Source organism: Mus caroli, unplaced genomic scaffold (genome assembly GCF_978045245.1).
Source record: "Mus caroli unplaced genomic scaffold, Mus_caroli_1 scaffold_10, whole genome shotgun sequence".
NCBI lineage: Eukaryota > Metazoa > Chordata > Mammalia > Rodentia > Muridae > Mus > Mus caroli.
This window is the reverse complement of record NW_028227265.1, coordinates 4,244,656-4,261,933: the sequence shown is the minus strand read 5'-3', so window position 1 is coordinate 4,261,933 and position 17,278 is coordinate 4,244,656. Positions and strand designations below refer to the sequence as shown.

At 47.9% G+C, this 17,278-nt stretch overlaps 1 protein-coding gene across 1 annotated transcript in view; it reads left to right on the top strand.

Annotated features, from left to right (window-relative positions):
- The first annotated feature begins 15,821 nt into the window (after positions 1-15,821).
- Positions 15,822-17,278, top strand: part of Disc1 (DISC1 scaffold protein) — a 210,771-nt gene continuing 209,314 nt past the window's right edge. The window contains exon 1 of the mRNA XM_021170050.3: positions 15,822-16,102. Within this exon, the coding sequence (XP_021025709.1) occupies positions 16,048-16,102 (55 nt within the window). The 5' untranslated portion in view covers positions 15,822-16,047. The remainder of the gene's footprint in view (positions 16,103-17,278) is intronic.

Here is a 17,278-nt window from a genome sequence, read left to right as displayed (position 1 = left end):
CTGTGATTACTTTCCAACATGGGAAGCAGAGCGTGTGTCTTGGACCAGAGGCCCTGTTTGCCAGCACCCAGCCCCATCCTGACTAGAGGAATATGACATTAACAGATGTGAATTACTTAAAATCCTCATCAGCACAGTGTCACGTGACAGTGTTACCATGGGGGTTATTAGAACGGAAGCACAGAACTCTCCTGGCGTGGGCCAACGGTGGAGAACAGTGCTTCAGCCCTGCGTTCCCCACATGGTCTACCCAAGATCCCCAGCGAGAAGTTCATCTTGCGTTGGGTGTCTCGTGGCACTGCGATTGTAATTATCTACGGGCTTGCACTTACTTTCAGATACTCACGTTCCTGCATCTAGGAGGAGACACCACCAAACGCTGTACAGTTAACACTTTTAAAAGTTCAAAGGAGCCGGGCGTGGTGGCGCACGCCTTTAATCCCAGCACTCGGGAGGCAGAGGCAGGCGGATTTCTGAATTCGAGGCCAGCCTGGTCTACAGAGTGAGTTCCAGGACAGCCAGGGCTATACAGAGAAACCCTGTCTCCAAAAAAAAAAAAAAAAAAAAAAAAAAAAAAACCAAAAAAAAAAAATAATAAATAAATAAATAAAAGTTCTTGCCGGGCCTAGTGACACACACCTTAGTCCCAGCACTTGGGAGGCAGAGGCAGGCTGTGAGTTTGAGACCAGTCTGGTCTACAGAACGAGTTCCAGGACAGCCAGAAGTATACAGAAACAACAAACAAACAAACAAACAATGGGGATGGGTGGATGGATAGATAGATAGGTAGATAGGTAGGTAGATAGACAGGTAGATAGATAGATAGATAGGTAGGTGATAGGTAGATAGATAGGTAGGTAGATGGATAGATAGATAGGTAGATAGGTAGGTAGATAAATAGGTAGGTAGATAAATAGGTAGGTAGGTAGATGGATGGATAGATAGGTAGGTAGGTAGGTAGGTAGGTAGGTAGGTAGGTAGGTAGGTAGGTAGATAGAGAATCTTTGGGCTGGTGAGATGGTTCAGCAGTACCGACATTGTGGATGGAGAGAACTGATTTCCAGAAGTTATCCTCTGATACTCAGGTGCCCAGTGTAGTGCATATGGTACATATGTGCCTCCACAGAAATAAAACATAAAAGAGAAAATGCAGTATGAATCTTCACAACCGAGCAGCAGATCGCCCAAGAGAGCAGGTGCTGCGTGCTTGTTGAACCTGCCAGGCTTGTAAGCATCCTTGGGCTTTTCTCACGTTGTAAACTTCGCTCAGCTGTATAAAAGTTGCCTCCTTTAAGTTGAGTAGAGACAGGGATGGAGAGAGGGCGTCACAATGAATCTTGGAGTTAAGGAGAGGATACCAACAGGCATCTATCTGTCCAGGTGAGAAGCTCAGCTGAGGCAACACAGGGCATTATACACCATGGTCCATGTCTCTTGTCATGTTAGACTAAACACGATATCTACTCCCCACCCAGATCTCTCCACTTTGCCTCATTTATTCCCACCACGTTATCTTTGTTTTGTTTGCTTGTTCAATAGACAAGGGTGAAGTGGAAACTTAAGGGTTCTTTGCAAAGTCAGTCGTGTTAGATGTTGTTTGGCTGGGGCAAACATGTAAAAGTTTTCCTGAAGTAGACATAGGTGAAAGACTAAGGCAGACTCATGAAGGAAAGGCAGCCACAGGAGAGGGGATGTTCTGTTAGAGCAAACACGTGAAAGGACACAGGTTGCAGGATTCTTCACTAATGACACGCATGTGTTAGTTCGCCTTACATTGCGTAATTGAGCTGCATTTGTCAGGACTCCATAGAGAGAAACACACTAAAAATCTGGTGGTGTCCTGCATTCCTCCATGGCCTCTCTCTGCGTCGGCTCCTGCCTCCACGTTCCGTGCCTTGTGTGAGTTCCTGCCTTCAATGTGTTTGATGATGTAACTGTTGTTATAGGAAATAAAAATAAACCCTTTCCTCTCCAAGTTGCTTTGGGTCATGTAGTTTCACCACAGCAACAGTGACCCTGACTAAGACACACACTAAAGAATCATTCCCACAAAGCTGACATAGAGGTCAGCCTGAGGCTAGTACACTGCGCGTGCCCAACCCCACCACGGCTGCCACTGGCAAGAGGCGGACATTGAAGGATGAGTTTCTTTCTTTCTTTGAGCCCCGCTTCCCCTCTGTACACACTCTTCATCCTGAGCTAGCCTGGGTCTCAGAACGATGATGGTCAGCCTGCATCCCAAATAGACACAGACACTGTTCAGATTACAGGGTATGGAGGAGCCAGGCATGGGCAGGGATGGTGGGGAAGATCTATGACACACAGAAGACAAACCTGTGGGCAATAACTAGCCTGTGCCGTGCCTGCTGGTGGAGGCCAGAGTCAAGGCTAGTGTTGGATAGTCACACCACAGGGCCTTTTGTTTGGCCTGGAACTCATCAAGTCATCAAGGCTGGCTGACCTATGGCTTCAGGTCACTGTGTTTCCCCACTCAGACAGTTTTAAGGCACTAAGTCTCATCAAGTAGACATTCTGCTGTAACTGTCCAGCAAGGGCTGTTTTAGATTAGACAGGATTGGTTTTTATCATACCATCCATTATGCATAAGGGAGAGAGGGCGTGCTGACCGGGTAAGGTTTGCAGGAAGCTGTTGCCCTCATGGATTGCAACCAGCCATATGCCCAGCTTCCCTCAGATCACTCAGATTCACAAGGCTGGGAATCCCTGCCTCCTGTCAGTTGCATTGCATATGAAGAATCCAAACAAAATGGATCACTCAAGGTGTGGCACTAGTTAAAGCCATTCGGATTTATTTTAATCAAAACCAAAGGTGACTAGAAGCTGCCAGGGAAGGACAGCTGGGTTCCCAAATGCCACTGCCAGGGAGCAAGGACTTCACCCTTCTTCATGATTCTAGCACCTGGTTCCCAGCTGTAGTGCAAGCCTGTGTTCCACACCAGAATGTTGTAAGGAGGCAGGGCTACCTACCGGGCTTCCAGGAACATAGCCTGGGGGTGATTTCAGACAGATCCCCTGGACGGGACGGGATCCTGTGTTATCTCTGCAGTGTGGCTAAGTGGAGATGAAGTTCTGTGTGGGGTATGCCTGAGTGCTTGCCCAAATCAGCCAGTTCTGACTGTGACTTCTGTCACTGGGACTGTGAGAATGAAGGATTTTTAACAGCAAGACCCGAAGAATGGGCTAGAGAGTTGTGGTGTGGGCGAGTTGGAGCCTAGCCTTGTAGACTCTAGATAAAGTCTAGTCTGTGCTCCATAAAGTTTGGCAATTCCGCAGGAAGAGACTGTAGAACATTGACCCCCAAAGATGGTTGTGAGATGGTCACCAGTCACCAGCTAACATGACCAAGTTTAACGTTCACAGATTTGGTAAGTTTGGAATTCTAGGGAGAATCCTGAGGAGATACTGACCTGGACAAAAAGCTTTCGCAAATACTCTATGACACGGATGTCTGGTGCTTGTGCAGTTTTCATACTACAGAAATATCTAGAGGCCTGGCTGCTGTGTGTGTGTGTGTGTGTTTGTGTGCGTATGTATGTATGTGTGTTTGTGTGTGTGTATGTGTCTGTATGTGTGTGTTTGTGTGCGTATGTATGTGTGTTTGTGTGTGTGTGTGTTTGTGTGCGTATATATGTGTGTTTGTGTGTGTGTATGTGTCTGTATGTGTGTGTGTTTGTGTGCGTATGTATGTGTGTTTGTGTGTGTGTATGTGTGTATGTATGTATGTATGTATGTGTGTATGTATGTCTGTGTGTGTGTGTGTATGTGTGTATGTATGTATGTATGTGTGTATGTATGTCTGTGTGTGTGTGTTTGTGTGTGTGTATGTGTCTGTATGTGTGTATGTATGTGTGTATGTGTGTATGTGTGTATGTATGTATGTGTATGTATGTATGTATGTGTATGTATGTGTATATGTGTGTGTGATTTTTTTAAAAATCAGAGTCACTCACTCCATCTGCCTCAGCCTTTTGAGTGCTGGGAGTACAGGCACGGACCACCACACCCAGATCTTGTCCATTTAGTATGGGTGAGCATATCTGTGTTTATGCATATGTGTTCATATGCATAGATACAAACGAGTCCGCCAGAGGTGGTTCCTGGAACCTTTGTTTCTTGTTTTGTTTATCTGTTTTGAGACAGGGTCTTACTATGTAGCCCTACTGTCCCGGAACTCACTATGTAGATCAAGATTGCCTGGAGCTCACAGAAATTCTTGGTTGCAGAGATTAAAGACTGCAGCACCACCTCTGGTTTAGCACCACCCCCCCCCCTTTTTTTTTTTTTTTGAGCTAAGATTCTTCACTGGCCTGGGGCTGTCGAGGTGGGCTAGGCTACCTAAAAGACAGATCCACTGCTGTTTGCACAGTGGGATTACAAGCATGGCCAAACAATATTGGCATTTTGTTGTTGTTGTTTTGTGTTTATGTGGTGCTTGGTGGGGGGCAAGCTCAGGTCACCATGCCTGCACAGCAAGCACTTTACTAACAGAGCCAGTTCCACTTCTTCTGCCTCCTCCCCATCCCCCCATCATCCCTACCCCACAGTCCCCCAGCCAGTTATGAAAGGGAAGCACTCGTATGAAAACCTGGAGATAGCTGTGTGTGTGGCAATTCACACTTTTAATCCCAGTATGTGGGAGCCAGAAGCAGGAAGATCCGGATCTACGTAGCTAGTTCTAGGTTAGTACTTCTATAGTGAGACCTTGTCTAAAACAAACAACAACAAACATAACCTGCCCCCCCCAAAAAAAAACCCCAAACCTGAAGGTACGAGTGACTCAGAGATGTCTGATGGTGCTTGTAATCACCCTGCAGTTAACTTTTTTGAGTAAGGAAGAACAAGAAATGAATGTGTTCATGCAGACATAAAGTTATTTCTAATTCTGTCCTTCTGCCTTTCACAAATGCGGCCTCTTTGCTTGGGGTCTCCACTAAGCCCGACCAGCCTCCTGGGGCACACAACCCCTTTCTTCTCTGTACTTGCTGGTTACTATGTAGTTTTAAGTTTCATTCAGCAACCAGCAGGCCACAAACATGAGTTTGATCCTCATGTAGTCAGATGGAGGTCCTGAAGGGACATGGGTGAGTCCTGCTTATTCTCGTGCTCCTGATGTCACAGCCCTAGGGCACATACAGAAGTGATTCCCTCTGCAGTTCAACTGCTGAGCAGCAGCCCTGGCCTGTCAGGAAAGGGATGGCGGCACCCACGTGGGTAGGCCCAGTATTAACTTAAACTGATGGAATTTCTATGGCCCTGTGATTTTTCTTTAAAATCTTTACAGAATTGTTCCTAACACACTGTGAGAGCAGCCAAAAGCATCCGCAAGTCAGGAATACTCAGCATAGAGAACTGCATTAGACCGGGGTAGGATCCAGCTGGGCTCATATTTGAGCCTCAAATACCAACATCAAGCCACAGGGAGCAAGATTCACCAGCACCCCACCCCCCGTGCGCACCCCCCAACCCTCAGCTCCCGGGATGCTGAATCACAGCTGTAATTAAGAAGCACAAGGACAAGAGACCAGCAAACGTTCACATCTGGTTTTTATCTTAAGTGTAATTCCTTTGTCTCATCATTGTGGAAAAAAAAAAAAAAACCCGGAAAAATCTTGAAAGCTGGTTAGCTCCAAATTTACTTTAGCAAAGAAGGCCAAAGAGTTTTGATGTCAAGTTTTCTTTGTTCCATTGCCAAGCTGGTGTTTGACCTCTCTACATAATTTGGGTATCATTTCTTTGCATATGACCTCTTTCCTGGAACGGGGACCTGCTCCTTCACGTTGGAGAAGCCCCTGACAGCTCAGACGAGCCTTCAAGAGCCCTTGGGGGATTCCTCCATCACTGTGCTGCTCCAGCCCCTCAAGCCGGCTGCTCACTGATCTCCAGCCTCCTTGGAAGGAAGTGTGCGACCGCACGCATTTCCCTCCAAATTAACACATTTGTTTAAAAAAAAAACCAAAAAACAAAACTCGAATTTCCTGCCCAGTTTTCATACTTTAACACATGCACTTTTCTGTGTCCTTAACTTCTTTGTTGTGTTTAAGGGTATGTTAAGTCAGGCATTGTGACTTGTGCCTGGAATCTCAGTTCAAGATGCTGAAGCAGGATTGTGACTTTAAGGCTGGTCTAGGTATCATTCAAGAACTCTCTGTATGTGTGTGTGTGTGTGTGTGTGTGTGTGTGAGAGAGAGAGAGAGAGAGAGAGAGAGAGGCACAGAGACAGACAGACAGAGAGAGAAAGAGAAACAAAATTTTTTTTTTTTTTTACTGTAGGTAAGACTTATATTAATTTAAAATGATCAGTTTATTGATCACTTTTCTTGCAAAGATCAACATGTGACTTAAGACTGGGAGGGAGTTTTGTGAGCAAAGTGCCTGCTACCTGGCCTCTGGCGCAGAAGTTGGTTAGCTTTTCGTTCCTGGTCTAGAGATGGACCCAGGTTGCTCTGCTGTGGAGGAAGAGGCAGGCCTCTCTCTCCCAGTTGTCTCCTTTCTCGGCGGTACCAGAGTCAGTGGCTGAAGGCTCCCTACTCCTCCGAGTCTTCATGAGCAGCTGTTTACCTTCAGCCTCTTCCTGCTCCCAAGAAGGCGAGCCATTGGTGCTGAGGCTCTGTCTGCGCAGGCTGAGCGAGCCCCAGGCTCTGCACACAAAGATCTGGAGACCAGATGCCAGCACGTGGAGAGAGGACCCAGGGAAAGTCACGACCTCCTGTAGCTGATTTTCTGCTACTTTGTGGCTTCTTTTTTCCATCTTTCTCTACCTTTTTTTCTCTCTCAACATTTCAACTCCTTAACTCTGGAGAAGAGAGAGAGAGAAAAAAAAAAGAGAGAGATAGAGCGGAAAGGAGAGAGATCCCTGAAAAAAGTCAGGGGTCAGAAAGAGTGACATCATAATTAGACTACTTCCTGGCGATTAGGGGCATTGAGTTCCTTGGGGCAAATTTGATCTTCCACGTCAGGATACCTAATTATTTCTTCCTCCTCCTCCTACCCCTCCTCCTTTTTCTTTTCTTTTCTTTTTTTTTTTTTTTTTTTTTTTTTCGAGACAGGGTTTCTCTGTGTAGCCATGGCTGTCCTGGAACTCACTCTGTAGACCAGGCTGGCCTCGAACTCAGAAATCCACCTGCCTCTGCCTCCCAAGTGCTGGGATTAAAGGCGTGCGCCACCACTGCCCAGCTACCTAATTTCTTCTTGTTTCTTCTTTGTGCACAACTACTTAAGAAACCCCCAACTAACGTCAACAAACCAACAACACACCTTGCCTCTTGGGCTCTAGCATTTATATACAGTCTGAAAAGTCCCCCAGAATTCCAAATGTCATGCAATCTTGAAAACTATGCATCTGACAAAATCATGCCCCTTCTAGAGCATGAGGCAAATCACAGTCAGCTGTTGCGGATGATCTGAAGTAGCCCCGCATCCCACACCTGGGATCAAAACAAAACCACATTCTTACAGCATTTCTGTGTTTTTAAAAGAAAACCAATCCCAAAATTGTTACTACAATCTCCCAGCAACTCCTGTAAGGAAAGGTCACCGGGGTGGATGCTGCCTGATGCAGGATTTTTTAGTCAACTTCTGCCTCCTTGTGGCTACTTCTGAGAAACCCTGTCCCTTTTATTCATTTAAAAAATATTTTTATGTAAGCAAAACAAATTGTATTAAAATATTTTTATAATAGCAAAAAAGAAAAAAAAAACTTGTATTTGTTAATTCATGTTTTCTTTTAAAATGTTAAGAGGAAAAGAACACCCTATCAGGAAACAACACCCTTCAGGATGGATTTTGCGGCAGGCCCTTATGTTTTAGTCTGTCTTCTGCCTTATTTGAATTTTGAAAATAATATCTGAGTGTAGTAGCTCACTCTCTTAGATCTAACACGTGGAAGCATAAACAGATGGACTTCTGTGGGTTCGAGACGCCCCCGCCCCCCCCCAATAAAAAAACCTGCACTGAGTGTGTGAACTAGCAGAACCACTGTGAACCACTGTGCCCCTTCTCTTTCTAGGGCTGGGAGTTTAATTCCAGTGCTTGGGAGGCAGGCAGGGGAATCTCTGAGCCTGGTTTACAGAATGAGTTCCAGGACAGGAAGGGCTACACAGAGAGAAACCCTGTGTCAAAACAAAACAACAACAACAACAACCCAAAACCAAACCAAACAAAAACCCATGTTTTTTTTTGTCCTGTTAGTTTCGCATGATACTACTACTAAAATATGCATTTAAACATTAACAAGTTTAAAGAATCCTATATGAAGATAGAAGGGGATGGTGAAATGGCTTAGTAGGCAAAGTCAGTTGCTGTTTAAGTCTTCAAGTCTATAGCTGGTCTGTGTTACTTTGTGGGTTCTTCTTTTCCCACCCTTTATCTGCCCTCTCATTTCACCCCCTAACGTTAGATAGGAGAGAAACAAGAATAGAGGGGAGAGAGGAATTAGGAAAATCCCTGACTCTGATTCCCTTCCTTTTGTTTTTTTTTTCCCTTGACCACAGCTACTAACAAACCTCAACCACCCCCCTAGATTACCAACAACCTCTGACCACACCTCTCGGGGGCCCTAGCATTTCTGTACCCTCTGAAAAGCTCCCAGAATCCCAAACACCACACAACTGTAGACTTTCTGCAGTTGGCAAAGCCATCTTCTTCTAGTGCAGGAGGCAGGTCACAGTCCGATGTCACAGTCCAATGTCACAGTCCGATGTCACAGTCGGAAGCCGCCACACTTCCTATACCCAGGATTAAAACAAAAGCACATTCTTATAATATTTCTGTTTTTTTTATGAAACAAAAATTCTAGAATTTTTTAAAAATGTCACTCTATAAATCTGATGGCCTGAGTTCAATCCCTGCAAAGTTTCTTCCTCTCCACATTAGTTGTATAGCACATAGGCCCAACCCTACAGTCAAATAAATGTAAAAAATTACACACGCACGCCGGGCGTGGTGGCGCACGCCTTTAATCCCAGCACTCGGGGAGGCAGAGGCAGGCGGATTTCTGAGTTCGAGGCCAGCCTGGTCTACAAAGTGAGTGCCAGGATAGCCAGGGCTATACAGAGAAACCCTGTCTCAAAAAACCAAAAAAAAAAAAATTACACACGCACACATACACACACATATATACATACACATATACTCACACATACACATATAACATACTCACACATAACACAAAACACACATATACAGTACCCACATACAAATATATACTTACATATATACCCACCCCCACACATACACATACACACATTTACACATATACACCCTGTCTTAGTTAGGGTTTTACTGCTGTGAACAGACACTATGACCAAGGCAAGTCTTATAAAAAAAAGCAACATTTAATTGGGGCTGGCTTACAGGTTCAGAGGTTCAGTCCATTATCATCAAGGTGGGAGCATGGCAGTATCCAGGCAGGCATGGCGCAGGAGGAGCTGAGAGTTCTATGTCTTCATCCAAAGGCTGCTAGTGGAAGACTGACTTCCAGGCAACTAGGATGAGGATCTTATACCCACACCCACAGTGACACACCCATTCCAACAAGGCCACACCTTCAGATGGTGCCACTCCCTGGTCCAAGGATATACAAACCATCACACACCCTATACACACACACTCACACATACACACAATATATAATTATACTTGCCCACATACAAATATACTTTCACACATGCACACACACATACATATACACACACCCACACACACATACACACATATGCACATACATATATACATACATACATCTCATACACACACATATATACATACACCCACCCCCCCCACATACACACACATACACACATATACACCCCCACATGCACACATATACATACACACACATACACACGTACACCCCTCTCACATATACACATATACATATACACTCACACACACACATATACACCCCACATGCACACATATACATACACATACACACACTCACACATACACATAAGCAAAAAACTTAAAAGTACAAATAGGGACTTTTTTGTGTTTGGGGAGCTGAGGCAGGAGAATTACTTTGAGTTCAAGGCCACCTTCAGACACATGATGAGATTTAAGCCAGCCTGAGTTAATAGGGTAAGATACTTCTTTGAAAACTCCAAACCAAACAGCTAGGGTAAGTTTTGAAGGAGTTTAATTTTTTGACAATTATGGTAAAGGGTACTACATTCTAATGAGAAAGAGTAAGGAGATATCTAAAGTGATTGTTGTTAGTCAACCTTATCTTTTTTTAAAGATGTATTTATTTATTTATTTATTTATTTTATGTATATGAGCACACTGTAGCTGTACAGATGGTTGTGGGCCTTCATGTGGTTGTTGGGAATTGTATTAAGACCTCTGCTCGCTCCAGTCAACCCTGCTTGCTCCAGTTGACCCTGCTCACTCAGGCCCAAAGATTTATTTATTATCAAATCTAAGTACACTGTAGCTGTCTTTGGATGTACCAGATCTCATATGGATGGTTGTGAGCCACCATATGGTTGCTGGGATTTGAACTCAGGACCTTAGGAAGAGCAGTCAGTGCTCTTACCCGCTGAGCCATCTCGCCAGCCCTAGACAACCTTATCTAACTCGGAAGATACACGAGACTGTAAATCCACTTCTCAAACTTTAACGGGTGCAGCCGTTCACATTTCCCAGGATCCTTCAGTCATCTGTCAATGCTTTGTGTGCCCTTGGTAATCCTTTTCTCCAGGAAGTCCTCAGCAGGGGCTCTGCTCTGGATGTGCTCTTACAGACTTCTCAACTCACAATATTTTTTTTTTAAAATTATGTATTTTGTTTATTTTTATTTTATGTGTCTGGGTGTTTTGCCTGCGTGTAAGTCTCGGCACCGAGTGCACGCAGTGCCTTGGGGGAACAGGAAATGACATTGGAGCCCCTGCACCTGGAGTTACAGTTGTCACTGCCATGTGCGTGATGGAAGAGCAGCCTGTGCCCTTAACCCCTGAGCATCTCTCCAGCCCCTTGGCCACATTTATGTGTCTCTGTGTACCTCCCTAAGAGCTGAGGACCACACAGACTTGGCCCAGGACCTGAGTGTGCTGCCACAGTACCCAGTGAGGTGCCACAGTTGACTTTGATCTTTCTATAACCCTCAAAGAATCACACGAGCCTCTCCAGGCCTCCCAGGAAAGGTGTTGAAACACAAAGGGAACGCTAGCAACCCCGCCTGAGCTTTTTTTTGAGACAGGATTTCTTGTAGCCCAGGCTGGCCTTAGACCTCCTTTGTCGCTGAAGGTGACTTTAAACTGATCTTTTGCCTTCATCTCCTGAAAGCTGACCTACAGGTGTGTACATCACTGTGCCTGGCTTATGTAGATGGAACCCAGGGCTTTGTCAGACTTCCCGGTGTTAAGCCTTGCTCGGATGGATCACCTCGGAAGGGAATTGTCTCCCAAGCCTCAGGATATAAAAATATACCAACAGGATGGGGTGACCTGGGCTCCAGCTGGATGACTCAGATGATGGGGACCTGGCTGAGCATGTCCCCACCACCTGTCACGGCATCAGGCTACAGTTCAAGTCCATGACACGCAGCTGCCTAGGGATGTGTGGTGTAGCTGACTCTCTGACCTGTACTTGTGTCCCAGTGTCATCCTTGGTCATATCTGAGACCTTTCCCAAGTGATTAAGAAACCCTCCAACAACCAGACAAAATCACTGTGGTAAACTGAGGCAGAGATGGGCTAACGGAACTTTGAATATTGCATCTCTGTGCAGAATACAGCTCAGAAACCCTTCCCCAACAGCCTTAGCCATTTGATGCTGTCCACCCATTCTAAAAGGAAGTGTCTGGCAGAGCCAGGAGATGAGCCTGCACTTGGGAGTGGAGTGGGGTCTGGGGAAGGGTCTGGAGTCCTACACCTTCCTCCACCGCATCATGTTCATCTTCCTAAGACAACACTACAGGACGGCTGCTTCTGTGATGTGTTAGCTCAAGCGGGTGTGGTGTCCTTAGGTGTGGCTGTATCTGATGCTGTTCTAAGTGGGAAGCCACTTCCCTCTTCCAGGCATTCACAGACGAGAGTCTTCAGGTTGTCTGTGTCGTTTCCTGGCTTGAGGATAGATTACACTTCTCCAACTCATTCAAGTTTATTTTATTTTTAAAAGAAACGATCTCCTTTAGGTGGTTAAATTTTGAAGAATTGTCTAGGCCTTTGACATTGTTTTCTGTGAGTTGTTTTCTTACATCAGCCTGGCAGCTAGCAGGGAATGCCCCAGGCTATCGATCTTGCAGGACCAAGGATGCACAGGGATAATAAATCTGCCTCCGATAACAATCCCAATTTAGCTAGCACACTCCCACAGGCTTCAGCTGGAGGCTGCGGGGATGAAGAGGGTGAGAGGCTTCTCAAAGAGTTTAGACCCCGGGAGGAAAGTGAATTTATCACCTGCCAGGCCTGGCTCTCACCACCCACCTTGTCTCTTCCCACCCACTGTGGGACACAGCTAGGGGGTGGGGATGCTGTGTAGGAAAATGCAGGATATACATGACCAATGTATAGCCTATGGGTCTCACTATGAGAAGCAAATACATGCCACCATTGCCTAGCTCAGACAGTGCATCCGGCTGCCTGGGCACCTACCTTCCACAGCCTGGTTGCTGCTGGAGTTTCCAGGTGCTTGCACTTCAGGACAAAGGGCTGTGCCAGTAACAAACGGGGAGAGATACAATTTGTATACACAGAGCAACTGCAGGTTTGGCCCGTGATGATACAGACTCTGGGCTGTGGTCTTACCTATCGGCCAGTTATTCAAGGCTGCCTCATCTGCGTTCTCATGAAGAAGAGCAAAGAGCTTCCCAGCAACATTTAAATTACTGATAGAGCAACGACTTCCTTGTTGTGTGCCCTGTAAGCCTTTGTGTGGAGACCGTCACACACCTCAGCATCCAGAATGAGAGTCAGGAGCAGGCGGAACCTAAAGGCATCCCTTGTTTGCCTGCAAGTAGCAAGCTGGTCCTCACCTCGGCATTTAGTGTAGATGCATTTTAGGATGTCTATCCTGCTGACAGAGAGCTCTCACCCCCTGTGTCTAGGTACCGTGGAGGCATGTGACTTCCACTGGGCCCAACAGGATCTCATTCCTGGAGGTTTGGAGTTGGCTCCAAGTGGGTCTCCATGTGGCTAGATTAGACACTTGTGAGGCCAGGAGTAATGAGAAGCAGGAGCTACCAGGAAAGCAGCATCAATACAGCTACTGGGGCCTCTGGCTTCCTCAGGCTGGCTTAGGTCTTTGCAGAGCACCAGACTAGTCCTGCTTCTCTGCCTCTGTGAACTTCATGGATCCTCAGCAGAACTCCTTGTACGTGACTTGGGTTGTATTGGTTGTAGTGAGTTGCAGTTAAGAACTGTAATTAATGCAGCGTTACCCACCAGAGGGAGGGGAGCACCCCAACACTGGCTGTCAGGGCACGGGAGTGTGAGGTGGGATGCACACACGTTCCCAATGGATCCTCAAAGGTGAACAGGGGTGTCTCTCAACTCCTGGGTCCAAGGATCCAGCCAGTCACACTGGATGATGATTTCCAGAACATACGAATGTCCCCTCCGGGGACTGTACTTTCCTGGGGCTGTAATGGAGACTCCAGAAGGGCATTCTACTGTCTAGCAATGTTATCACGATAGGGACTGCTGTGAGTGTGGCCTGTTGTCATGGTGCTCTACTGTGATGCTCGGACTCTGGGAGCAGCGGAGCGTGGCACACCTTAACGGTGGACGGGGTCTCTGCAGGGACTCAGATATTCATAAAACACACAAATAAATGTAGTCCAGGCTGGCTTTGAACTTGTGGCAGTAAATCTCCCAAGTGCTGGGATTACAAGGCATGAACCAAGGGCCATGGGATTTGGCATGAATGTCCTATGAGAGAACATATAAGGTCATACATAGAGCTGCCCCTTGACTGATGGAAGTGGTTAATGTGAGGAAGCAAGCACTAAGAAGCTGGCTGACCACCAGGGGGCAGTGCTGTGTTCGAGACTCTGTGTTGTTCTTTCCTGCCGGCAGGACAGGCATGGTGGCTGCTGTGGCTGGGTGGGCTTGGGTGAATAAAGATCTACTCTGCCGAGCTCACTGCCACATCCATCCCTACCTGCCCTGGCCACCATGCTCACGAACCCATGGGGGTAACAACAGGGCAGCTGGAGAAAGAGGCTGGCTGCTATCCTCAGAACATGTCATCCTCTCTGAGGTCACCTCCTGGTGAGCGCTCCCAGGCGATGAAACTATCTTCACTTTTATGTGTGTGCATCTGCGAGCACGCATGTGTACAGGTGCTCATGAACAAAGTGGCAACTGAGTTTTTTTTTTTAAAAAAATCTGATTCTGATAATTTTGTAAGTTTTAAAACATTCATTTTCATTTTGTGTATGTGCCTGTCTGTCTGTCTGTCTGTGTGTCTGTCTGTGTGATGGTGACAGGGATAGCCAGAAGCGGGTTGCCTGATCAGTCCTCTGGAGCTGCAATTGCAGGTAGCAGTGAGCTACTCAGGATAGATGCTGTGAAACTGGACTCTGATCCTCTGCAAACATGCTGCTATGTGCTCTGAACTGTTGGGCCAGCTTTCCAGCCCCCGTTTTAAGACAGTTTATGTTATGTATTCAGAGGTATGCCTAGTCATCCTCCGGAGTGAGTCAGGTAGACCTGAGAGTGTTTATGGCAGGCTGGCCAATTCAACTGTATTCACTACGGAATGCCTCCTGAGGAGGAGAGGTATTCCATTCATTTTAGCTGACCACTTCTGATCAATCGCAGGCCATCACTGAGGGGAGTCAAGGCAGGAACCTAAGGCAGGCCTGCTTGCTATAGCACACAGCATTAACCGCCACTGGAGAGCTCACTTCACTGCCAATCAGGTATAGCAGGAACCACAGAGGATGCTGTTTGCCAGCTGGCTCATAGATGGGCTTCAGCTCACTTAGCTTTCTTGGATAGTTCGAAACCTGGGTAATGGTGCCGCCCACAGTGGGCTGGGCCTTCGAAGGCCAATTAACTGTCCAGACCTTTCTTACAGATGCGATAGAGGCCAATCTGATCTAGGCAATCATGGACTAAAGCTCTCTTCTCACACGACCCTAGGCTATGTCACACTGACAGGTAAAGCTAACTAGGACACCAACACAGTGCCTTTTTCAACCCTGTTACCCTACCCACTGCACTAAATCCTGACTCTCTCTGCTCATGTCTTTATCAACTTCAGCCGCATCCACCCGTGCTTACCCGAAGGTTTCTGGTAAGAGGCAACTGCCCTGTCCCACCTTTCCAGCACCTTGTCTCTTTTCTAGGGCCACAGGTTCCTCCCTTCCAGCAGGAACTCTCCCAGGCTTCTTCCCACTGCCCCATGCTCCACCCACAGTCAGGTCTCCGGCCGACTACTCCATGCAGTTCAGTTATATAGGTTTATTTTTGCCTCGGGGTCCAGAGGCGAGGTCATGATGGGCCTAACCCCTGACTGGCACTTCCTGTACCCACTGTCCTGTAGCAGGTGCTTTGCTGAAGTAGCCAAAGGGAAGGGATGGGGGAGGTGAGCCAGCTGCCAGGAGCTTGGCACAAGCCAAGGCTTGTGTGCTCCTGGCCAGCCCCGTACTGCCAGCGATTCGATTCTCAAGTCATTTTTAACAGCTGCTCCCACCCCCCAACCTGTCATCTGTCACTTTCCTTCGGCTTCACCCGCGACTTGGTAGGAAGAAGTCCCTCTCTTGACCACCCCGCCTTTTACTCCCAGGGTCTGGGAAGCGCCCAGTCTTTCGGTCCCTGGCCACACCGCCCCATCACACTTCCCCTCCTTGGTTTCCTCCAAGTGAAAAGCAAAACTTTCTGCGCTGCGGTCTGGGAGCCGCGAGGGGCGGCGCGCGCGTGCGAGCGAGGGGCCGAGGCTGGAGAGGAAGCGGCGGTCCTGGGCAGGAGGAAGAACCCAGCCCTCGGCTCGGCCCCCTGCCCGTTTCCCGCCGCCTCCGCGGCCGCCGCTACCACCATCACCACCACAGTCACCGCCGTCCGGGGCGCAGCCGGCCGCACGATGCAGGGCGGGTGTCCCCGGGGCGCTCCGATCCACAGTCCGAGCCACAGCGCAGGTAGGGCCCGGGGTTTTGGAGGAGGGGGAACGCGGCCTGCCGAGATCCGGGCGCACCCTGGTGCAGGGGAGGGAAATCGAGGCAGTGGGCGGGGAGTACTGGGTGCGGGCGGTCGTGTCCCCAGCTGCCACTGCAGCTCCCGTCCAAGCGCGTCCCCGTCCCGAGAGCCCGGCCGCCCTGAGGCGCAGTCGGCGAAGGGCGCGCCCGCACTCCTTCCCTGCGAGGTCCCGGTGGCCGCAGCGCCCAAGTGCAGCTCGATCCCGGGACTCCCTCGGGTGGCCGGCGCAGACCCTGCGGGGACGCAGGGCGAGGCTGAGAGAGGTGTGGGAACTGCAGCCCGCACCTCCCGTGGGGCTGCTCGCCGCCCACTTCCGAGTGTGGACTGTGACGCGCAGGGCAGCGCAGGCTTGGGGGGGACCCACTCCATTTCCTCTGTCAGCTTGGGCCTCATACCAACCCTGGTGATGACATCGAGTTAAGTGGGTGGCCACTTTTCAACCTCAGCAACTCACTGTTAGAAAACCCAAGAAATGAACGTGATGGCACACGCCTCTATTCCTAGCACTCGAGAGACGGAGACAGGAAGACTGTGGAGACTTTCTAATACAACCTGGGCTACAATAGTGAGACTCTATCTCAAAAACCAAAATCAAATCAGAACAATGAAAAATAAAACAAGCATGGGGCTCTGCTCCAGACTGGGCTTTGCAGTTTGGGCGTGCCTTGCTGTGCCAAGGAGAGAAGGCAAAGGACTGAGGAGCTTCTTTTGGCTCTTGGAGCCTCAGTTTACCCATCTGTGAAAGGAGCACAAATCACTAGCTTCCCTACCTCCTTAACTGGCTTCTATGAAGACATTTTTGCAAATGGGAGTTGGAAAATACAGGGTTGGTAGGTGGGTGTAGGGTATGAGTCTTCTGCACCCGCATCCTGGACTCGGGAATGCCTCAGTTTTTCAATTTATAAAATGGAGCTGACTTTCCTCCCTACGTGGTAGATTTTAAAAGGGGTTTAATGTGGTAGGAGGACATGAAACCCCTGGCCAAATCTCTGCGATACAGAGCAAATTCTCAAAAATCTCTTAGTTGCCCAGGCTAGCCTTAAATCTGCTGCCTACCCCAGGCTGGCCTCCAATTTGCTAGCCTTGGCCTCCCAAGCGCTGGGATTACAGGTGTGCTC